The following is a 24,304-nucleotide window of genomic DNA, read 5'->3' as shown; positions in this document are numbered from 1 at the left end:
TAAAAAACAAACTATGAAGTGAGAAACATTCCCACACAGGGACTGATGAACGCACCATCATGACATTAACCATCTCTAACGGAATAAATAATAAAGAAAACACAAGGTATGTTGGAATACCCTATTGTCCTCACAGAACAAAACCTAATAGAAAGAAAAAAATCCCACCTGTGGACAGAACCACATTTATTGCGCCATGATTGCGAGACCACGAATTTTAATGCTGTAACACAAAACAAACTACAGTAGTGTTAACTGAACAAAACATGAAAATAAGGCGACTTATGTACTCACTCGCAATAATGCGAGTTCCATGACGACAAGACCATGCTGCAACACAAACTATCTTAAAATTAACAAAACATGAAAGAAATGACGCAGAAAACTCCCTTTGTAGTCTTCCACGCTAAAACACAAAACAAAGATGACAAAAATAAAGTAAAATAAAGCTGATATCTTATTCTCAATAGTAATGAGTCGTCAGTTTAGTCGGTCTTGATAGTAATGTTATGGCCTTACAAGTCGTTTTTAAACTAGAGTGCAATCTCTCCTTATGTAGTTATTCACTTTTACAAGTTTCATCACATAGTATTTATTTTTCTTTTCCTTTGAGTATACAGCGAGTGTGCTTTAAAGCCACTAGGGGGCGTCCAAGCGTTTGACTGAGAGGCAAGGTACGTTGGGTCATCTTTATTGACTTCCTCGACTACCGTCGCCACTTCCTGGTTACGGGAGTGATCCTGGAGGGGGGTAAACACAAGGCGCTATTCAGTTATCATGATTTTTTATTTATTTTTTTCTCAAGAAAGACACATCATTTTACGTAGAATCGCCCGATTTATGACACGACGTCAGCCATGATGACGTAGTCCATCCGACGCTACGCTCTAACGGTAAAGTTCCTGTCTTTACCCTTTATTGTTAAACCCTTTTAAAGTATAAACGCGTGTTTTTTATTTGATTTTTAGTGTACGTGTTTGATGTATTTATAAACCAAGTGATGTTTCTTTCTATATTTTTTAACCACAGCGCCACGTCATTGGAAGGAGTTGTGGAACCCCGGAACTGGGATAATTATTACGCTTTAACACCCTCCTTCGGTGTTAGTTTTTTTTTCTTCGGGTGATTTTATTGAGAAAAAGAGTCTCTCCTGTCCCAAAATGACGGCGTCAAACTGGGGTCTCATCATGAACGTGGTGAACAGTATCGTCGGCGTCAGCGTCCTAACCATGCCCTTTTGCTTTAAACAGGTGAGTTGCGCATGCGCAGACTTCCATTGCGTGTGTTATGGTCACCATTTTGTCGTTTTTTTTAAAAAAAATCAAATTATAGCGATACGTCCGTTTTAGTATCGATTCGATTCAAGTTAATACAGGGTAATATTGTTCGATACCAATCAATTTAATCATCGGCCTTCCCACATTCAAGCTATCTGACTTAAATAACAGTCCCATCTTCCGCCTGGCAAACTCAATAGTCCAGGATATTACTCACCCGCCACATCAATATTTCATCCCACTACCATCAGGGTGCTGATATAGCACAATAGGATTTAGGAGCGCCCACCTCGGGAAAAGCCTGATCCCCTCAGCCATTACCCTTCCAATCAGTCTGCCCTCATTGTCCCACTGTCATATGTGTATGACATTCTGCTATTTTTGTATCGCAATGCCTGTTGTGATTTTTCCCTAAAGGGACCAATACATTAAATCTATATCAATACTTTTTTGCTTGGAAATGTAATGACCATTAAATAATTCGCCCACCCTATAAACATTGATATTCGACTGATGTTCTACAATTAAATAGATAATTCGAGTACCGAAATAATTTTTCCCATTCGAAGTACCCCAAATAACGTCGATAATTATTTATATGTGTACATAAGAAAGATTAAACATAATGAACATACAAACACAGAACAATTTTAAGCATTTACTGACGCATGCCCGTATTTGCCAGTCGTTTCCTTTTTCAACTCGATCGTTGTTCTCACTGTTTTTTTCTTTGTCATCCCCGTATCACTAATTTTCTTCGGACCCATTATTATAAGCAATGAAACACTAAGTCACAATTCCAAATGTGTGGTGTCAGACTCACGATCTCTCTCAAAATGATAATTCCAGAGTAGCTATGATTGCCGTTACTCTTACTTGGACATGTGTTCTGGTATTCAAGTTCCAATTTTTTTCCTTCCAACACTGCAGGAAAATTAACTGAAATTTCTTCATTGGACACAGATTTGTTTGAACATTGAGTTGTTCGAGTACCAAGGTACCACGATCAAAATTTCTACATAATGTGTCTAATTTTTGTTGTGTCCTTTTATTGATTTATGGTCTTAATTTTATGACAACAAACATCTCCCCCATTTTTTTTGCAATACATCAAACAACAACAGTAAAATCCACCATTAACGAGTACTTGGTTGAAATAAGATTTCACTGTGGTGTCGTGGTTTATTTTGGCGCAACACAAAAATAATGACTAAAACAAAATCAGATCACAAACTAAAACAAAATCAATAAAGATTTCAACATATATAAATGAAAATAACAATAGTGAACAGCTGCTGTGACATTTGGTGCTAAATAAACTCCAATAATATTACTTTTATTTAGAATACTTAGTACAAATACTCATGGTATATCATTTTTAAAAGTGGACACATTTTAAAGTCGTTATCTAATCATTTCATTAATTATTCATCCGAAGAGTTGTACAATGGCTCTTCAAATTGTATTTCGATTTTAATTCCACATTTCACTTAAGTGGTGGGTGTCTGCTCTATAAAGAACAACTGTTGAATATTAACTTGCTTAACATACTAACAATAGAGATTACAATTTTACTATAGCTTCTCGGTTGATTAGATACTGTAACTTTTGTCTTTTCGATAGGACAAAAAAAATGCTTGACAAGTCCTGATTTACAGTAAACAACTTTATTTTTTTGTGCGAGAAAATAAAGCTGGCCTGTGAGTTTGACTATGCAAATATCCTGTTGGATATTTACTGCAGTGATTATCTTGTTACATTTGCAAGTTAATGAAGCTTAGTCACTTCTTAATGACACAGCCCAAGGTGTAGAATTTAGTTTGTTTTTTTAAATGTTTCTTTCCTAGTCAAATTAAAAGTTGGAGCCTTCATTAAGTGGGAAGACTACTGTGGCGATTCCCTTAAACGAGCACATAAGAGGACTTATCAATGAAGTTAGTTGAAAAAGTTGACTTTCTGATCATCAAAACCAGTTGATCCACACTTTTTTGTTGCAGTGCGGGATTGTACTAGGAACCCTCTTGTTGTTCCTTTGCTCGTGGATGACCCACAAGTCCTGCATGTTCTTGGTTCACACCGCAAGCAACACCAAGCGAAGGACCTATGCCGGATTGGGTGAGATGCGACAGTCTTTTGTGTCACAATCGCATCTATTTTTTCCCCTTTTCTTGAAAAATGGAAAATGCATATTTGGTCAAATTCATATTATTTGTTGAAAATTATGTGATTCATAAAATACATTTGTATCCGGGCTGGGCAATAAATCAAATTAATTTGATTCAATTTTGATTTAAAAAAATTCAAATCAAAAATTTGAAAATGCGATGAATTTGAAAATTGGGAGTAGGAATACAAGGGTTTAAATTACTCAAAGCTGGTGCCGATAATTAAACAATTGTTACTAAAAAGTGGGGACCGGGGTGAGAGGAGTCCTTAAAAATGTTGTCGGCTCTGATGTGGTAGCAGACTTGGCAGAGAGCAGCCCATGATTTTCTAGGCTTGGCTGATGACTCCCTTTAAGGTCATGTAAAAATATATTCATATTTACTGAATTGTTATTTTTGCACAATGATTCTGCTATCTGTCATTGCAATATTTTCATTGCACTATTTTCTTTTGCACTTTCAACTTTGGTCAGTTCAATAGCACTATCTTGCAAATATTCTTAATCCTAATATTTATATAGTATTTTTTTTCTTTAAGTATTTTATGACATGCTTTTCCTGTAGTGTCATGGCTATTCGTATTGTAAACAATGTATACTATGTTGTTCAATCAATTTAATAAAGTTAGGCTTTTACTAGCTTTATGTGTTATTTTGAGTTCAAACCAAATTTAAAAATTATTCATATCTGGAAATTTTGAATGCTATTCTTTTTACGAAATCATTATTTTATAAGGCTTTCTGAACATGGTGTGAGTTTTTAAGAAAAAAAATGTAACTACTGCCAACATCCACAAATAGTCCAGTGTGTTTTAATTGAAACATACTGTTTTGCCAACAGTAATATACAAAACTGACTGATTATTTTTAGCCATGGCCACGTGTTTGCACGTCCACGGTTCACATGCCGACATCATGTTTGTTTTCACAGCTTTCCACGCTTACGGAAAACCAGGAAAAGCACTCGTGGAAACCAGGTAGAGTTGGATATGAAGATGTTTTTTCTTTTTGTATATGTTAACCAATAATTACAAGTTAAAATGAGATTTGTTCAAATGTGTCTTCATATTTTGTCTTGCAGTATGATCGGCTTGATGTTGGGGACCTGCATTGCCTTTTATGTGGTTATCGCAGATTTGGGCTCCAACTTTTTTGCTCAACTGTTGGGCTTGCAGGTTGAGAGTTTTCACACGATCAGAAGTCCCTTAGCAAATAATAGTGTGACGTTCAAATAAATCTGTGATCTTCCCAAGGTGACAGGAAGCTTCCGTGTGCTGCTGCTGATCGCTGTGTCGCTCTTCATTGTCCTCCCACTTAGTTTACAGAGGAACATGATGTCCTCCATTCAGTCGTTCTCAGCGATGGCGCTCATGTTTTACACCTTCTTCATGTTTACGGTGAGACAAAACCAAGAACGATATTTAATTTAGAAAGGTGTTGTGTGTTAAGGCCGAATGAGTTTTATTCTTTAACTCATTCGCTGCCATAGACGACACCATAAACAGCTATAGATGTTAAAGGTCCATTTTAACAAGGCTGGCTGTAAATGAGTTAAATAGTGCAGTGTCTTTCAATTTCTTTGAGACAGGCACACTTTTTTCATTACATAAATTCTAGTTAAGTCACATTAATTTGAAGCTTGGAAATTACTACCTTGCACCAGTTTTTTTTAATTGATCACGTTGCCTAAATTTACATTACAACACTTTTTTAATCAATTGTTGTCACTGTTACTTAGGAGGTAATACAGGTTGTATTTTGGTTAATAACTTTTAATTCTGGGTTTTACAACATTTTAACCAGTTTTTCAAGTTTTACTACATTATTGTTTTGTTTTTCTAGAAAATAAATAAAAAAATAATACTCAGAATGACATAAAAAAAGAACGTTTTAATCCAATTTTAATAATTCTGTTTTTTTTTCTGTTGTTTTTATACGTTTGTAAAATAAAATAAAAAATAATCAGCATATTTGTGTTTAAGATTGTTACTATTTTTCAAAGTATGTTTTTGCTGTTCTGTTTTAAACACCTTTATCAAAACAAAATAAGTTATTACATATATTTCCCTGTACTGCCTCATGAGCAGATAATTAGTGTATATGATTAAAAAAATTGTAGTCAGCGCCCATCAACTGATGTGGATGAACGTTCCACTTAATAAGCTGGAAAAAAACCAATATACTTAACAATGGCGTGCTTTTTTTGCAAAGATAAAATTAGCCAATTTTCTGCAACACACTAGAAAAGGTTTCACGGCACACTGGTTGAAAAACACTCAAGTAGTATTTACATAGAGGTTTTAGCAAATGTTTGAGGGATCTAGAGTCCAGCAACTCCTTCCTGCCTGTGTGTTTTCGTACTCACCTGAACTCCTATTTTCACAGGTTTTTCTTTGCAAATTTACTCAAGGCTGCGTCTAAAAATGCGTCGACATGGCGACAACCTGTAAAAGTTGCGCCGACGCCTCTAACAATCACAAATCTTCTCATCTCTCCCACCTTCCATTCTGACACCCTTCCGACAATCCTCCTCCTACCTTCCCTGTCCCGCCGCTCACATTGTAGATAGTGTTGTCGTCCCTGCGCTACGGCATAGTGTCAGGCTCCTGGTTGGAGCGGGTTCACCTGTGGCGAGTGAAGGGCGTCATTCAGTGCCTGCCCATTATCGCCACAACCTTCTGCTGTCACCCGTAAGTAAACCAGGGGGAGCCTCACCCCTCTGACGCGGAGCCTGAACTGGAATCAAAAGAGTTTTGTCTTTATCTTCATGTCAGGCGTGTGTGAGTGTGTCTGAATGAATAAGTCAGGACTTAGTTTTTCAAACATTCAAAAATTATTACTGAGAATAACCAATGATGTGCCTTGTTTTTTTCCCCTTTTCTTTATTCTACCGCCATCTTTTGACCCGTGCAGGTTTCTGTGCAGCATGAGGTGTCCATGTCGTCATTTCTTCCGGTTCCCCTCATTTTTTAAATCAATGGGAGAAGCCCCACCCCCTTTATTCTCTTCTTCCTCCACCTGTCTTGATTGACCACAACTCCCCTCCCCCTCCTTCCCCTTAGATGGTGCTGTCTTCATTCAAACACGAGCTCCTCAGTGGCTGGTGGCTAGGGCAGGTCAATGTGGTGCGCTGGGAGGGGGTGTTTCGCTGTCTCCCCATCTGTGGGATGGCCTTCGCCTGTCAGTCGTAAGTACTCCTTTCGCACGGGACCAGACTTGAAACCGGCTTAGTGACTGACGTAGAGTAGCCCCTGTAGAGCAGGCCTGACTGTTGGTGGACCGGTCACGCTTCTCCACTGGCTGGTTCTCACAGGGACATGCATGAATCCTTGCATGATTCCTGGAAGCCACTGGGAGGGATAAAAATGGTGCGCATTAATTGGAACAAATGAAAGCTGCCTTTGTTTGGCTCTTAACAAATGGAAACTTCTCACCAATCATTTACTTTTATTATTCTACCTTTTAGTAAATAACATCTTTTTTTTTTCTTCTGTCATGCATCTGCATGTTCCATCTTTCTTTGTCTTCCTTTTCTAAGGCACTTGCTTGGGTTATTTCAAATCATTTAATTTTTAAAGCAACCAAAATGATTTATAGGCAGGTGCGCTGAAGTGTGTGTGAATGTGAACGAGAGAAACGTTACAGCAGGAGGTGACTTGATGAAAGAGATTTGGTCCTAAATATGACTGAGAACATGGCTGAGAGTTAGTAGAAATTTTACAGTTCATTTTCCTGCATTTCTAAATATGGGAATTTTTTTTTTTTTTCACAGTAGGAGCCAAAAATTCAAATCTCAGTATGGTTTCATCCCTACTAACCTGCAGAAGCGGTGCTTCAAGCATAGAATTTCAGCTTAGCGTTTGAGCAGTTCGAGAAATACATACCTATAATAAGTCACTCTATCGCACTTGTCTCATTAGGAATTTCTATAAATTCAAGTCTCATCACAGATGCGCTACTTTTTTGTCTTGTGTGGCAGTTGCATACCCCTATCTTCCGCTTGAAGGATCTGGTGTTTTTGCCATCCCTATTGCGATAAGCCTTGAGACTGCTTTCGTCAGAGTTGTGTGTTTTTTTGCCCTCTTAGAAGGCTGCGTGGGGTTTGTTTACCTGCCGCCGTTGCGGCTTGCTTTCTGGCTCGCCTTAGCCTCGCTTCGGTTAGGCGAGTGTGGCCTTTTGTTTGTTTATTTCGCCGCGTGTCATGGTTGTTTTTGATTTTGCCCGCCGTAGCTTTCCACTCTCATCAGGGCCACCGGGTCTGATTTCTGCGTTTCCGCGTTCCCGCTGCGGCCGATACCGACGCTTTTTCTGATTTTTCTGGTTTGCCTACTTGCGAGCCTGGTGGGTTTTTTTTGTAACAGCTGCCTCCCTTGTATGTTCGGGCTGCTGTGTCAGTGTTTGATTCCGGCCAGACCCACGTTGTCGCTGTTGCCGCAGCCGGTGCTGTTTTGTGCTTACTTCCAGCCGGCCTGGCATTTTTTTGCTCTGGCTGTTGCCCACTTTAGTATATTCGGGTTGGCTTGCTAGCTCGCCGTGTCTACTTTTTGGTTTGCCAGCCCCCTGTCGGCTGCCGTGTCCATGTGTTTATTCCCAGCCAGCCTCGTATTGTCGCTATGGCCACCGCTGTTTTTGGGATGTCCCGGTTGGCCTGCTCGCTGGGCATAGCGGCTGCCTTGTACTGGCTGGGGGTTAAATCATGTTTGGCGTTCGGGCGTGCGGGGAAACGTCTTCTATTCCGGCCCGTGGGTGGGGTTTGCCTTGCAGGGTTTTCTCCGGCCTCCGTGCCAATGCTCCTCCAATTTTTGGCTGCGTCGGTATTCCTCTTTCGTATGGATGCCGGTGACCCACCTTCTCAATCAGGGTCCCTGTCGTGTGCTCTCCGTTTTTTGGGGGGGTCCTTCTGGGCGCCTGTCCTTTTTGACGTGGTTCACGGTCATGGCTTACCCTTTTCTAGTATGGGCGCGCCTCCAAGTGTGGCTGACGCACGGTCACCCTTGATTGGAGCCTCAGGGAGGGAGCCTGTCATTGTGCCAGTGGATCTGTTTACACGTTTGCCCGGCTTCTACTCCGCCTGCTTCCTCGTGCCTGAGGGGGCCAGCTGCCCATGTGTGCTGCCGTTTTATGTGTTGACGGCATCCAGGCTTTTACGTGTGGTCATCCGGAGGTGTGGTTGGCCTCCATGGGTTCCAAGATTGCTGGCTTTCATTCCGTCCCACTACGTTTGCCTATAATGCCTGCCGCTACCCGTTTCGGCCTCTCCCCTTACGGGCTTGCCCCGCTCGACAGGTTTTGACCTGAACTGCACTTGCCCCCTGCAGCGGTTGATGTCTTGGGTGACTACCTCATGCGCTGTCAAGGCAGTGTGTGGTCCTGCTGTTGCTGCGTGCCGACCATCTCCTCTGGTGGGCTGGCTGGTCTGGGGGGCTGTGTGCCTGGCATTTATTATTGTCTGGTCGGTTGCCTTTCCTTCGAGGTCTCCCCGGGCGGTGTCTTTTTCATCCAGATGTGGTGACTGGCGGCAAAGACGGCGACCCACTGTTCCTTGCTGGTCCCTCGCTTGGGGTGGTGTACAGTCCCTTGTGCATTGTTGTGCTGGCGCACCAATGGCCGGGGAGTCTTCTTTTTGCCTCCCTGCTCTTGCCTCTCCCTTTGGTCAGCTTTTGTTCTTCAGGTGGGCTCCACGCTGCTGCCGTTTTCCTCCTTTTGGCTCGCCTGGACGAGGTTCCCCCGGCTGTGTTTAGGTTTTCCATAGCCTGGCCTTAACCGGCGGGCTCTGTTATCCCGATAGGGGGGGCAAATTTTGTGTCCCAACCCATGCCGCCTCCGCCCGTGTGTTCGGCCTCTAAGGAGCGTGAGTCGACACCAAATGGTGCTTATCAGGCCTGCCATTCTTGCTGCCGGGGCGCTGTCTGCTCGGTTGGGGTCACATAGCAGCTTCGTCCCCATGCTGCTCCTCGTGTCCCATCTTGGGGTCTCCGGCTAGTGCTGGATGGGCGGTCTGCCTCCTTTCGTGCCGCTTCCCTTTGTTGCCTTCAGTGGGTTCCCTGTACGGCTGCAGTCTTGCTCGCCTTGGCTTCTGCCTGAGAGAATTGGGTAGCCTCACGCCTTAACTGCTGGCCCCACCTGCCTGAGGTGGCAGTCGGACGGTGCTGATGTCTTGCTGTGGCCGAAGCTGCTTTCTGGGCTCTGTTTCTCTTTGATGGGATGCTGTGAGTTTCACGTCCCTCCTCTCCCCTGGGTGGGGAGGGTCTGGTTGGGGCTCTGGTGCCCAGTGCACACGTTGCGCTGCTACTGTACATTTTCACGACGGCGAGTTTTCATTTGTCTGGTCGCCTTTTGTTCGATGTGACTGCTTCTCTGGAGTTTTCTTGTTCTAAGTGGTGCTTGTCACGCAGAATTGCGGGGACTTTCCCTGTATTATGCCGCCTGTGGCCACCCCCTGCCTTCAAAGGTGCGCGGCCATTCTACCAGGGCCGTTGCCATTTCCTGGGACTCCCTCAAGGGGTTGTCCATTAATTTGTGCTGCTGCCTCTTGGGCGTCCCCTAGCACTTTCGCCGGGTTCTAAAGCATTGGCGTGGCCTTTCCCACACGGCTCAGCGTTGGTCCAGCCGAGGCTTCTGATTGGGGTTTGTTTCTGGGCTTCCTCGTGACTATGCTGGTATTAGCCATTCCATGCTTGAAGCATCGCCTCTAGCGGTCGGTAGGGACGAAACAGAGAAAGTTATTAATGTAATTACGGTTCTATGTTTCCTGTACGACGGCCAGAGCATCTTGACACTCAGAATCCTCGTGTTCACGGGAGAAGATTCTGAAGGTAGTGTGCCTGTGATGAGAATGGTATTTATAGACATTCCTAATGAGACAGTTGCAACCGGGTGATCAAGATTTGGTATGTATTTATCGAATTGCGCATGCACGAAGGTGTAATTCCGTGCTTAAAACACCGCCTCTGGCAGTCAAACGGGACTCATACAGTATAACCGTAGTTACATTCGTAACTTTTGTTTTATTAGTCACTCCGTACGATTACTATTTGAAACATTTTGCTACCTAGCACATGTTTTATTTAATAAAGTTTTTGTGATGAAAAGAAATGAACGTCATGCAAATTGTTAGCTGATATAAAATCAGTTTTTACTCAAAGTCAGGCCTCATAATTTGTGCAAAAACACTTCTTTGTGACTAATATGCTTAATTGCGCCAAATCACCTGTTAGTAATTGTTTAATATTCAGAAACCATGATTTTACGATTTGGCCAATGTTCAAAATTGTGCATTTTCGAAATAGTAAATTAAATAAATTTGATAGTTTGCCCAGTCCTAGTTTAAGTGCCACAGGCTTCACAGATTTTCACTTGGAGTTTAGAAGTAACATACAAGATTTATATTTTGTTTTGTTAACACCTCATAATAGGACAAAAGCGACCAAATTCGATCAAATGTTTGGTCACGAAAGCTTGTTGAGTGATATCTGGAAGGAAGACACATTTGGGAGGTGGTCAGAAACCAGCGAGGTAAAAGGTCGCCGCTGAGTAACAGGCTATTGAAACTAAATTACTAATCAATCGCGCTGGACTGAAAATACTCACTGACACTTTCACGGGCTGATTAAAAAGCTTTCTGCACATTGTGGTTTTATTACATTCATGAAGCGTGTTTATGCGGCGTTACATCATTACAGAATGTCAACAATATGCAGGCAATGGCTTGCTGCTAGTTGCTACTTGCTCTTTGTAAATAAAGCTTGCACAAACATTTTTTAACTGGCCTTCTTAGTAGCTTCAGCTGCTAGCTGCTAAAGTTAGACAGAAATTTTGACAAACTCCAGCTATTGGCTCTTTACAGGCACTCGGGTAGATACAGATTTCACGTCCTGTCACTGGCTGAAATCTAACCTTCCCTACGCAAGAAATCTGAAGACAAGTTTTGGAGTTTTGCCAAGAAGTATCCGTCAGGCTTCCATAGCTCTTCTTCCAATAGACACGCTTCACCTACTGGTGAATTATTAGACACTGTCACTTTAAAATAAAAGCACAAAAGTCTGCAGAATCGAGCCAGCATTTCCACACCCGGCTCCCCGCTTACAGTCTGTCATTTTGTTTAACCTTGGCATTGAGATTTAATGGTTTGTGGATTAAAGCACGGGACTGTTCTCGCTCATAAACTTTCCGTCGTATCAAAGTGAAACAGAAAGACAGGAGATAATGAAAGTCACGGCCGTTCACGTCTCGTACGTAGAGAAAAGGGACACTTTATAAATCTCTGTACTGGCAGTTAAGTATCAGCTCGTAAATTCCCTGCTTAATATAACAAAAAAATGATCAGCATGGAAAAGAAGACAAATATAAACCGGTAAACACTTGAGACATCCTTGTCTACTTATGTCACCTCCTCCTGTCACACACAAACTGTCCTCATGTCATTTTTCATCCTGTGTTAATTGAAACTGCCTTAGTTACTTGATATTTTCAAATGTTCATATTGAAATTATTTGCAATGCGAGATATTGTACAATGGGGAAACTTGTAGCAGTCTGTGCTTGACTGTTTTATTTAAATACCTAAATGACATACTGTTAAAAATCAAACTTAAGAAAAAAAATGCAAACGTGAGGTGTCTTAACATTTATGCCCAATTGCCACATACAGAAAAACTTTATTTTTGTTGTGGAATTGTACAAGAACACCAAAATCTGCTTTTGCCATAGAGATTATAATCAATTATGGCTCCATTGTATATTTTGGATGTTTAACGAACGATTTTATTGAGCAGTTAAAACGGGTTGTCGACTGCAAAAAAACAGAACAAAGAGATTTGTTTCGTTCTTTTTAAATCTTAATTTTATAATTTCGGGAGGAAATCTTTCATCAAAAAACAAAGAATTTATCGCCGGGCAGTTTTGCTCATTTTAACGATGGTTTTTCTTATTTAACCTGAGTTAAAATAGTTTATAAACTACAAACAAATCTGGCAGATGTTCTGATAATAGGATAAAAATGTTTCATGCAGTGTATAATTTTTTAGGACCAAATATGATTTACTTTGGACCGCTTGAAAAATGCGCTGTGCTGGCCCCCGGGCTGTAGTTTGGACCCCTCTTTAACTGTTTGTACAATAGGTGGCATTGATGTGTAAAAATAACTGGGCTCACGAGCCCATTTTGTGGGTACTAGACATTTTTTTTTGTCACAGTCAGGTGCTGCCGACTTACGACAGCCTGGACGAGCCGTCCGTCAAACGCATGAGCACCATCTTCACCTCGTCCCTCAACGTTGTCACCGTCTTCTACATCACGGTAAGCGGAGCTGCCGAGTCCGTCAACCCATATTTTTCCCACATTAATTCTGTTTTCCAGGTGGGCTTCTTCGGCTACGTGAGCTTCACAGAGAACATTGCCGGCAACGTTCTGATGAACTTCCCTTCTAACCTGGTGACTGAGGTGATCCGGGTGGGCTTCATGATGTCGGTGGCCGTAGGCTTCCCCATGATGATCTTGCCCTGCCGCCAGGCCATCAACACTATGCTTTTCGAGCAGCAGGTATATCACTGTTTGCCGTGCTTGATTAAGATTTACTGAGTCCTTCTCAGTGTAAACTAACGTCTTCTTCAAATATATCAAGTCCGGAACTCCAACGTGACCTCAATTTCACAATTTCTTTTGTTTTTACAGTGGCACCTCTTCATATGAGCCTTATTAATTCTAGGATCATTCTCAAATACCTTGTATAACAGGCTAATTTTCCTTATATTAAATATTTAAAAACTAATTGGTCTGCTCCCGTCCTTCCAAAGGCATCAAAGTGAACCTAAATAGCAATGAAACACATTTTTTTGATCACTAAAACACATTTAAATAGTAATTTAATGTAAAAAAATACAGAAATAAAATAAATACGAAGATATCAACGAAATAAAATGTGCGTTTGTTATGAGCCCTTATTATGGTTGAGTTGCTGTGACAAGTGTGGGAGCATGGTGTGGAGGCAGGGGGGGGAGTGTTAGTTGGATACCTTGCATACATGTCAACTTATACGTGTTCCCTATATTTTAAACATTTGTGATTGTTTCAAATTTTGTATGCCATTTAATATTTTTTTTTTTACGGGATTTTTTTTTAATAAGGACTGGCAGGTCTTGTCCATTTCAGTTCTCATCCAGATCGGCTCTGTCCCTGGTAACAGACAACAACATATTGTTGCGGTATTCTACACAGTCTGTCTTGCTTTAATCAAACGTACACACTGAAAACTTTTACAACAGATTTTTTTTTTGCCTGCATTGTAGTAGTTTGCATACACAAACTAGACGAGCTGATACTGGCAGTGAGCAGTCATAAGCGGTGAGCGGTCTCCAGCAATCTCTAGTGTGAGTCTCTGGGACTGCTCGTTAACTGTATGTCCCTTCGTATATTGAGCAACATTTTTGTTGCAAATAAAACAGAAATTCTTGTGTTTAGAGCTGCTCATATAAAGGGGTACACCTGTACCTTCTCATCCACATCCGGACACTGCATTTTCATTTTCATTATTTTATTCAGCGCTCTAAAGAAAACAAGTGCTGTTACATTTTATCATTCGTAATTTTCTAATTTTGCAGCAAAAAGACGGGACATTTGCAGCCGGCGGATACATGCCCCCTCTACGCTTCAAAATGATCACGCTCGGAATTGTGTTTGGCACGATGCTGGGAGGCATTCTCATCCCAAACGGTACCGTAGAGTTCTGGGCAGGTGCTCTTTTGATGATCCATGTGAATACTAAAGCGACCCCAAGTGCTGTTGAAATACTTCATTCATTTCAATAAAATACTATTGATTCAAATAAGAAGCATAAACACAGGCACTGTCCCATAAACATTATTTTAGGTTTAGAAACTTGTCATTTTATTTCACAACTTTGAGGAAGCTGCCATGTTTGGCTGCCATTTTATTACTGCGAAAGCCCAAATATGGATTTTTTTTCCAGGTAGCTTGTTTTGGTGGTGATCTTGGCACTTAAAAGCCATTTACTGGACACTTTTAAGCCAGAGTCCTGTTTTTCAGGCATCTGATACTTTTTCCCCACTGGGGCCTTCTCTAGCCAGTCAGGCTGCAGACTATGGCTCGCCACTAGTCGCTATTGTTAGCTGATCCTGCTTCATCCTTCAGGGTCACTCACCTTCTAACTGTTCATGAATGCAGACATCGGCAGGTTTTGTGATTCTGGTATCCTCAACTTTTTCCCCTACTGTTTCTTTCTCTAGCCACTCTTGCTAGCCACTTGGCTGAGGGCTATGGCTCGCTGCTAGTCGCTTTTCGTATTGTTAGCTGCCTCTGCTTCGTCTTTCATTATCACTCACTTTCCACAGTCGTGTTAGTAGTTTCTCCCGCCAACTGCTAAAGTTAGCTATTTCCACCAGCTCTGACCAACTCCAGGTATTGCCTCATTTAAGCTGCTCTGGGTGCATCCAGCTTGATAGGTCTTTTGTTGTCCAAGTGGTATCTTTCGGGGTTTTCCGTTGTGCGTCTTTTTCCACTGCACACGTTTCAGCTCCATTTTAAGCCACAACGACCTCTAGTGGTGAATTATTACACAATGTCACTTTAACGAGCCAAGTGAATGTGACTTTATGAGTCAGTGACTGTCACAGCGGAGCGCAGTCCTTAAATCAGGGCCCTAACTTTTATTTCCTTTCATATGGGGAGACAGAAGCGTGGGGAGGAGTCAGTCCGGCAGAATTTCATTGGGGACATACGACTGTAACGTTGCTGACTCGGCATCAGGCCTCCTGTGTGCTCAGCTCTCCAAAATGGCGGAAGAGCCGCCACGAGTTTCTTCGCATTCATCCTTTTAACGGGGACAGCGTGTTAAACCTTTTGATAGGTCGGCCACACACGCCAAAACACGGCGCCTGCCTCTTTGTGTCTCTAATCAGACTAATAGACTGAGGAGAAGGGAGGTAAGGACCCCGGGGAGAACAGACACTAAATCTGAGGCAGACAATATGCTGTCCGTCCTCGGGATGGTTGCCGGGCGGGTTCTGACATCCAGCCAACTCGGTCGACAAATACAAAGGGGGACTCAGGATGCCAGGGAAGCGCGCCCAGTGCACGGGCTGGGCGGCAGCTGATTGTGAATGGCAGTTGAATGGCGCTGCAGATAAGAAGCCAGCGTTTGGGGAACAAGAGGAACCCCCCCACCCCTTTGCCATTGTGACTAAGTCAGGTGACTTTTTCTTTACAAGCAGTTTGAGTGTCGGAAGCTCATCAGCTAATCATGTCAGATTAATACCTGCACCAATGCTGCCTTGTAATTGAAGCCAACAATCAAGCTGTGCCTTAAAAAAGAATCTGAGTCAACATGCATTACAGTATAGCAACGCAAAACATGTAACACATTTGAGATGTTGGTTAGAAAACGATTCATTAAATATTTTATGCATCAATAAGTCAGGAAACCGTAAAGGGACACTGTAATATTTGGCCACTAGATGTCGCTGCAATGTGTCACGCCACACAAAACGAGTGCTACAAAGCACAAGGAAGAATACAAACTACGGAGACTGTGAATAAACAATCCACCATTTTTCATCTAATTTTTATGCCTTGCCTCTCGTGAATTTGTTTTTTCGGTTACCCGTAGCAGCAAGATGGACAATGATGTCATCTCCTTCTTGGCGAGGCTCATGCTATGTCAAATAAATACGAGTTTCTTGACCTATGAGTATGAGTATAGCCATTTAACTTCAATATTTTATTCGTCTTTTCAGTGGAAACCATTTTGGGTCTGACTGGAGCCACCATGGGGAGCCTCATCTGCTTCATATGCCCTGCTCTCATTTACAGAAAGATCCAGAAGAACGGGGTCATCGCTCAGGTGCCACAGTCAGACTTTCTACATCAAAATGTCACAAAATACTTCATTTATGTCTCCTGTTTCTCAACAGATGGTTCTTTGTGTAGGCCTGGGTATCCTCCTCATCAGCACTTTTACCACTTTGTCCATCTCTGCCCAAAGCCCCAGCACCAAAATCCAAGCTCCTCCTCCTGCTCCTGCCGAAAAGAACAACATGCCGCGACCGGACATCATTGAGCTTCACGGTAAAACATTAGTTTGATGTTAGCTAATGAGGTCCTCCGCAAAGATGTGGAAGGAAAAGAAATAAAGCAAGGTTATTTTTCATCCCCACGCCCAACACAATGACTGATAGGAAGACAGGCAGGGCAAGGAGATAAGACTTTGATAGTATCTGTGAGCATCTCTGACATTGATGGAGCAAGAGTGATGCCCTTCAGACTCTGGCAATTTTCTCCACATCCTCATTTCCTCTTGACACCCTTCCCCTGCCATACTGGGCCTTCAATATCACCTTAAAAAGACTTTCTATAGAAAAGAGAGAGACTGAACGTTGGTCCAGATAGTTTCGCTTCCGCGCATCTGTCAAAGATCTCCTGAGATATGTGGCCGCTGTCGGGCCCTTGCATCCTCCACCTGTTTCCTGTTTGTCGCCTTCATTTCAGTTTATTGCAATTGGTCATGTATAGATTTTTCATTTTGGCTATTGGTCTTGTCAGTACGGGCTGCCATCTAGCGGCGGTAAAAATAATTTCATTTTTTCTATCATTTTTTTTTTTTTAATATATTTTTCTAAAGATAGTTATCAGGTAAAATAAGAAAATTAACCTGATACAACTGAAGGTAAATACTTTTCCTCAGTGTAAGAATTACAATTTGGCAAGGTTAGAAAAAAATAAAATGGGGAAAATAATCCGCCTTTTTCATACATTTTTGACATTTTAAATAGGAAAACAATTCTGCCAGTGGTTTATAAATGTTTTTTAAATAATTTTAAATGTATATAAATATTGAAATAAGAAAATAACGCTTAAAATCTGAAACAACAGAAGGTATATGTGTTTTTTTTTCCATTGTGAGAATGATTGTCCATTAATATTCAAGAAAAAAAATGCTTAGTCAAGATTTTTTTGCATTTAGAATAGAAAAGGAATCCTGTCAATAGTTTAAAAATATATTTACATTTTGAATTATATTTTTCAAAGAAATGTATCTAACAAAATAAAAACAAACATCAAAATTAGAATGTAACCCTTAAAATAAGAAAACTAATCTAAACTAAAGTACTTTTTCCTCATGAAAATGATATTCGATCAAGATTCGTGAAAAGGGCCAAATGAGTCTTTGACATTTAAAACAGGAAATAAATCCTGCCAATGGTTTAAATATATATATATATATATAGATATATATATATATATTTTAAACATACCTATCCAATGAAATAGGAAAAAATAATCCTTAAAAAATAAAGATGATCCTTAAGATCAGAAAAAGTGTCTGATTCAACAGAAAGTATTATTTTTCCTGGTATCAAGTTTCGGGGGGAAAAAAAACTAAATGGGTAAAATGTCGTAGTAAATAATAGGGAATAGGTAAAAATCCTGAAAATAGTTTGAAAAGATTTATATTTTAAATACATTTTTAAAATATATCCAGTAAAGTAGGCAACACAGCGGCGCAGTGGTTAGTGCGTGTGCGGCACAGTTCTAAAGTCATGTGTGGAGTTTGCATGTTCTCCCTGTGCTTGATTGGGTTTCCTCCGGGCACTCCGGTTTCCTCCCACATTCCAAAAACATGCATGTTAGGTGAATTGGCTGGTCCAAATTGTCCCTAGGTGTAAATGAGCAAGTGAATTGTCTGTCCCTGTGTATCCTGCAACTGGCTGGCAACCAGTTCAGCGTGTCCCCTGCCCACTGCCCAAAGATAGCTGGGATGGACTCCAGCACCCCCGCGACCCTACTGAGGATAAGTGGTGCGTATAATGGATGAAAGTATCCAGTAAAGTAAAGATATAATCCTTAAAATAATAATAAAAAAAACTTAAAATAAGAAAAACGATCCAATACAAAAGAAGGTTTATCCTTTTACTCATTGTAAGAAATACTTTCGACCAAGATTCGAGAAAAAACATTGAACGGGCGAAATGAGCTGCTGTAATCAAGAATTTTGACATTTAAAGTAGGAAAAAAACATTTCAACAGTTAAGAAAAAATCCGACTACTCAAAAAGCGAGACAAAAAATAGAATAACTAATTAACATTGCGTCAAAGATTTTATTTGTTGGATGAGAAGGTTATGTAGGATTATATTTGAATTTGACCTTTTCCAAAATTAAAACTCAACAACGCTATTTAGGACAAGAGTCTAAGGGGAATAATTTCTCTCATGTTATTTTCGTTTCTTCCTACACAGAAAATGTCGCCATTGTGAAACCAATGGATATCCTCAAACCCGACCTCCCATTAGTGGATAAGCTGGAACCCATAAAGAAAGAGCCGATGGAACCCCTCCAGATCAAAGTCCCGGCAGAACTACCTGAGAGCAAGAAGGATGAAGAAGCCCAGTTGGACCGCCCTGATGCTGGTAAGGAAACACAACATAACAACAGTAGCTTCTAAATTGGACACTGTATCACCCTATTTGTTTTTTTCCACAGGTGTAGCTTTGCCGGAGGGAGAAGCCCACCGCCACGAGCCGCCCATCCCTCGTGACGGGGTCCAAATTGACACCAGAAAGAACAACGTGGAATTGGAGGAGGGGAAAAAAATGGCTGAAGGAGAACATAAAAAGGACACTGAGCCAGGCGGAGGTCAGAACGCCGAGAAAAGAGCGGAGAGTGAGGAAACCGTACTGGAGCCTGCTGTAGTGCTTGTAAAGAAAGAGGAGGTGGATCTGTCCAATGAAGTGCTGGAGAAGAAACAGGAAGTCGTGGCCCTGAAGGAAGCGGAGAAGCAAGGCGCTAATGAAGTTGCGGAGAAAGTGGAGAAGGATGCTGAGGTTGCAGGGAAAGGTGGGTCATATTTCAAAGATATTATGCATCAGTATCCTATTTTTCTTTATTCAAGGTTAAGCTTTAACTCATAATTAAAACCTCAGAAGAGCTTAAAGACTTAAAGCAGATTCAAAGCTTTAACTCTGACGGAAAATTCTGGTTTTAAGAAAAATCCCATGAGATTAAATTTGTATGTTACTTTAGCGCCCCCTGCTGTTGAGGAATCCCAACTTGCTGACAGCAAAGATGCTGGAGATGAGAAAATGGACGGTGAGTGTGTAAACATATTTTTTAACCGGAAATGCAAGTTAAGAGAATACAATAGTTTTACTTTTCGATCTTTCTTCTTCGACCATCGCTGTGATCCTTTTTGCACTTAAAAAAACTACAAACATGGCGGTGATTGAAGCTGAACCTCTTTCTCTGACATTGCTGGGGATGTATGCTTGGCTTTTATTGTTTGAATGTATTTAATTTCAGCACTTTCTCCCTCGGTTTTTGACTTATTTTCCCTGAATCTTTCCCTTTTTTGCTTCTTTCTATGCTGGATATCAGTGATCAAAAAGCTGGTTGCAGGTATGACATCCTCTTGCTCCTCCTGTTTTTTAGTAATATCTCTGGAAAATGGTCACATAAATATTATATATATGGTGGTAATATAGCATGATTATAAATAAACTCACCAATCTTTCTTGTCTAACAAAGCACTTATTAACTATTTCTATTTAGTTGTTGCTGATTTGTCTACACTCACTTGTTATTTCAAAACAGAGCTGTCTCTAAGAAATTGTCCAATCTGTAAAACAAAAAGCACAGACGCGCTAGCACGGTGGTTTATATTATGCTTTTTCTGTCCCCGTAGAAGGCCAGCTGGACCATGCGGTGCTCCTGCAGGTCATCAAGGAGCAGCAGGAACAACAGAAAAGACTTCTTGACCAGCAGGAGAAGCTGTTGGCAGTCATCGAAGAGCAGCACAAGGAGATCCACCAGAAGCTACCAGGCGGTAAGTAGAGTGGTTTTCATATACTAGATAATATGTTGCAAAACTTGACTAAACTGGAATATTTGCCTCAAGAAATGAATACATTTATTGATATTTGCAGAAGAATGCCAGCCATTTAAGATTTTTGACGATTTTTCCAAAACCAAAAATTTCCATCTACACAATATCTATTATCAATTTAAAAACTCATACGAAATTAGGAACACAACTGAAGAATAAAATACATACAAAATTATTTCAGGGGCAATTGTTGTCAGTTTTGCCTCGTCACATTCAGACACAAATAATTTTTAATTGACGTGGGAATATGTTTGTGGCACTGCGTGAGTTGATTTATTGTAGAGAAAAGATTTAAGGCAACAAAAAACACCATTAAATTATCAAGTGCAAAAATGGCTTAATATGTGCTGTCTTTTATAGGTTGGGGGAGGAGGGGCTTTGTATAGCTTGCAATAATTAATCACAATTAGTTTTAAAAGTCATTGTAAACACTTGTTGAAAACAGGAAATTCAACTCTTGAAGCCATCAATTTAAAGATTTTGAAAGAATTGAGCTTATCCCAACCCTATTTATTAATTTCAGTCATTAATAATAATATAGCAATTTTAAAGTACGAGTGATATCCGTCTTTGTCATTTCTGAAACTGTTGTATTTTTTTTCTGCTTATCCAGAGCTGCAGGAGCATGCTGAGGAAGCAGACGAAGGGGCTGCCAAGGCCCGAGATTTGGCTTCAGATGCCCAGCAACCGAAAGAACCAGCAGCTATCTTGGTGCCCAATCCAGTTCTGGCTGAAGACAAAAGACCGGAAGTAGGCGACGTCGCATCTCAGGCCCCGTCCAAAGAGAACAACATGCTCGAGTCCCAGCAGGAGAGCGAGCTGGGGGCGAGAGGAGTGCCTTTAATGAGGAAAAAACCCGAGCTCAATCAGCCGGTAGTTCCAAAGGATGTCGGAGATGAAGAACAAAAGCTTGATGATGAAAAACTTGAGTTGGAGAAAAAGGCCAAACTTGAACAGCTTGAGCGGGAGAAGAAGGAGAGGGAAAGATTAGAAAAAGAACAGCTGGAGAGAGAAGCAATGGAAAAGCTCGCTAAAGAGCTGCAGAAGGAGAGGATTGAGAAAGAAGTGCAGGCTCGGGTAGAGAAGGAACGACTGGAGAGGGAGGAGAGAGAAAAATTAGAAGGGGAGAAAAAATTGGCAAAGGCCGCCAAAGAAAGACGTCCGCAGGAGGTGGAAAAAGCAGAAAAAATGGAGAAAAAACTAAAGGAAGTGCAGGAGCCGGACAAAGACAGCCAAACTTTGAAGAAAAGAGGACGAGACCTCAAAGGCAAAGTGGCAGCCCAAGCTGACCAAGGAGGAGACCAATCTCCTGCTCCCCCCATCAAGAAGGTGCCGGACGAGGAGGAATCTGATCTGAAACGCCGACGCCGGGCTCTGGGAGGCGGCCTGGAGCCTTTGCTGGACTTTGGGGGGCCCGACCTGCACGTGGCCTTGGAGACGAAGCTGCTGGGAGGGGTCATGGTGCACTCGCGGCAGATAAAGCAGACCTCGGAAGACCAGGATATGAAATAACTCCTTCTGATACACAAGGACCCGATTGCCCTTGATTTACCTACCTTGGTGGCCCAAATAACCATCATCTTGAAGACAGTGAATCTGTGTACTACTCAAAATTAAGATAAAAAAAAATCTACATGAACCACAAAAGGCTTCCTGAGCAACAGAAACCTTTATTGAAAATGGTTTTCTTTGAGTTGAAATGAAGCCAATCTAATTTAGATCACCTTTGCTAGACTTGTTTCTGGTCCTTATGAAGGAGTTTGTACATATTAAGTTATTGTGGATACAAAATTTGAGAGTGTGTGAAACTGTACATAAAGCTACACAAATAGATTCTATCGAAATGGGAGGATATGAAATGAATATCAAGAGTCACTATATTTTAACGGCTGCATTCTTATTTTTTTCTTGAAGTGTAAATATTGTAATATTTTTTTGAAGGAGCTGCCTGTTATTTTGCGGATATGGGTGAATACTTTTTTTTACTCATGTCATGCATTTTTTTCTGTATAATTATAGTAATATTTTGAAAAAGGAGCAGTATTGTATAGTAAGTGAAGTGCAAAGCATTTTTCCAGGACAGATGTATTTTCTGACTATTTTTCTATTTACAATGTTTATTGTGTATGGGATGTTAATAAAAGCTTCATATAATATAGTGAGTCCTTATGGTCATGTAACATCAATGACAATCTCTGCTGCCCTCACAAGTTGCATGGGGGAAGACGAGTTTTCTGTCTAGTTTGATTTTTTCTTGGCCTGTAAACAAAAAGACAGTTCTCAGTAAATGACTTGCAGGACAAATTTAATCTGAAAACTTACAGCATTTACAAAGCACGTCTTCAGGGCTGCAAATTCTTTGGCACAAAGGTCTTTCTTCAATTCGTGCTTGCTCGTTGTGGTAGCTGCCACACATTGGCCATAAATTGATGCCTGGATTCAAAACAAAAACACAATGAATCGTTAAATGAATGTTTTTTATTTAATAAAAAAAACGTTGATGCAGGTGACAACACTACCCATGCATGTCAAGTGAAGTCATGTTTTGTTGCATCTCCTTAATCACAAGAAGTCTCAAAATGCTGTACAGACTAGGCTATTATTACAACATCCCCTGATCTAAAACCTACATGAGGGCAAGGATAAATTCAAAACCCCAGCATGAGGAAAATGAAAAAACTTTGAGAAGGGATTGCACACAAATAAAAATATTTTAATAAAGCTATTACATTTGTATACTTCTATTCTGTAATTCAATTAAAAAAAAGTGTCATACATTCTTGATAAATTGCATAAGTATTTTATCATGAAAAAGTATAATGGTAAGGTTATTTAGCAAAACTGAAATAACAATATTTCAGTGCATTTGGGGGCGGCAGTAGCTCAGGAGGTAGAGCGCTCGTCTTGGGATCAAGGGATCCCAGTTTGAATCCCGGCTTGTATCCCGGCTTGTCCGTGTTACATGTCGAAGTGTCCTTGGGTAAGACACTGAACCCCTAACACCCCCAATAAGCAGGTTAGCGTCTTACATGGCTGCTATTGGGAAATGAGAAGCACACTGTAAAGCGCTTTGGGAAGTCATTGACTTGAAAAGCGCTATATAAATGCAGATCATTTCATTTAATGAATCCCGAAAGGATGATTTAAAAAAAAATGCATTACAGAAAATAAGGAACTTTATCCATTTATTGTAATTTTCTCTGGTAGTCCGTGTAAATGAACAAAATTGTTGGGCTCGATCTGCTTCACCCCTAAAATAACCCAACAATAGTCTGTGACATCCATTTTAATACACATGGAAAAACAAATCAGCGATTCATTTTTGTCATTTAATAAAGTACACAGCAAAAAAGTTTCTCATTTTGAATATTTTTCCTTGACAAAAAAAATGCCCATCATCTTATCACAAATATATCAACTGACAAATTGTAAATTTCAGGTAGAATGTGTCTTCACATCAAGACAATATATCAGTTTGTTTACAGATCGTACAGTACATTTAGACACATCGCTTTGAAAAAGGTGCCTAGAATTTTGATGAAAACAGATTATTTACATTTTATTTGTGGAGTGGAAATGTAGGTTTAGGGTGGTGTCGATTGTGGTTTCCCGAGTGAAATTAACTCATTACAAAATGTAAATATTTGTATGAAATGTAAACATTTGGATAGAAAGTTTACCTCTTGCGCACATTGAGCGAATAATTCTGGAAAGCGTCTTAATTTTTCACGGCTCCGATGCCAAACATTCGACCCAGACATGTTCGGAAAAGGATATTTCCTTACTTCATTCAGTATTAAGAAGCCCTGGGGTCTGGAAAATATTACGACTCTTTATGCAGTTTTAACGTGTCAAGCATTTCTTTAATTAGGGAAAGTACTCGCCAGAAGATACTATTTTGTAACTACAAGGGCGCCGCCATTTTTGTTGTTAGCGTATTCAACCCGTGTCGCCTTATCCTGTATTGTGAT

The 24,304-nt window shown here is 40.8% G+C and overlaps 2 protein-coding genes across 8 annotated transcripts; one reads left to right on the top strand and one right to left on the bottom strand.

Annotated features, from left to right (window-relative positions):
• The first annotated feature begins 692 nt into the window (after window positions 1-692).
• Window positions 693-22,491, top strand: slc38a10 (solute carrier family 38 member 10). Of its 7 annotated transcripts, XM_088324342.1 has the most exons (19): window positions 1,073-1,250; window positions 2,208-2,274; window positions 3,125-3,211; window positions 3,275-3,392; window positions 4,373-4,418; window positions 4,523-4,616; window positions 4,695-4,838; window positions 6,007-6,131; window positions 12,635-12,737; window positions 12,798-12,980; window positions 14,039-14,150; window positions 16,190-16,296; window positions 16,367-16,520; window positions 18,691-18,861; window positions 18,935-19,288; window positions 19,475-19,540; window positions 19,826-19,846; window positions 20,133-20,273; window positions 20,947-22,491. In XM_088324342.1, exons 4-19 carry the CDS (start codon window positions 3,320-3,322, stop codon window positions 21,843-21,845), a joined length of 2,793 nt encoding a protein of 930 aa, XP_088180468.1. In that variant the 5' UTR covers window positions 1,073-1,250; window positions 2,208-2,274; window positions 3,125-3,211; window positions 3,275-3,319; the 3' UTR covers window positions 21,846-22,491. The 7 variants fall into 7 exon arrangements, with proteins under 7 accessions (XP_088180465.1, XP_088180467.1, XP_088180464.1 ...); XM_088324339.1 differs by lacking the exons at window positions 2,208-2,274; window positions 3,125-3,211; window positions 6,007-6,131 and adding exons at window positions 693-893; window positions 6,504-6,628 and having other exon boundaries at window positions 1,030-1,250; XM_088324338.1 differs by lacking the exons at window positions 2,208-2,274; window positions 3,125-3,211 and adding an exon at window positions 694-893 and having other exon boundaries at window positions 1,030-1,250.
• Window positions 21,988-24,294, bottom strand: ndufaf8 (NADH:ubiquinone oxidoreductase complex assembly factor 8). The gene is made up of 3 exons (XM_088324359.1): window positions 24,014-24,294; window positions 22,656-22,766; window positions 21,988-22,592 (listed from the first exon to the last, which is right to left on the bottom strand). The coding sequence occupies exons 1-3, from the start codon at window positions 24,092-24,094 to the stop codon at window positions 22,572-22,574; spliced, it is 213 nt and encodes a 70-aa protein (XP_088180485.1). The 5' UTR covers window positions 24,095-24,294; the 3' UTR covers window positions 21,988-22,571.
• Window positions 24,295-24,304: the final 10 nt, after the last annotated feature.

Source organism: Urocampus carinirostris, chromosome 19 (genome assembly GCF_059441175.1).
Source record: "Urocampus carinirostris isolate Australia breed hairy pipefish chromosome 19, RoL_Ucar_1.0, whole genome shotgun sequence".
Lineage (NCBI taxonomy): Eukaryota > Metazoa > Chordata > Actinopteri > Syngnathiformes > Syngnathidae > Urocampus > Urocampus carinirostris.
This window is presented reverse-complemented; position numbering and strand designations above follow the sequence as displayed.

Coding starts and splice junctions, on each gene's coding strand:
- slc38a10 (XM_088324339.1), top strand. CDS start 1,161: ATGACGGCGTCAAACTGGGGTCTCATCATGAACGTGGTGAACAGTATC. Junction 3,393..4,372: donor AAGGACCTATGCCGGATTGG/GTGAGATGCGAC, acceptor TTGTTTTCACAG/CTTTCCACGCTTACGGAAAA. Junction 19,541..19,825: donor TGGAGATGAGAAAATGGACG/GTGAGTGTGTAA, acceptor GCTGGATATCAG/TGATCAAAAAGCTGGTTGCA.
- ndufaf8 (XM_088324359.1), bottom strand. CDS start 24,094: ATGTCTGGGTCGAATGTTTGGCATCGGAGCCGTGAAAAATTAAGACGC. Junction 22,767..24,013: donor TCGCTCAATGTGCGCAAGAG/GTAAACTTTCTA, acceptor TTTTGAATCCAG/GCATCAATTTATGGCCAATG. Junction 22,593..22,655: donor AGACGTGCTTTGTAAATGCT/GTAAGTTTTCAG, acceptor TTTTGTTTACAG/GCCAAGAAAAAATCAAACTA.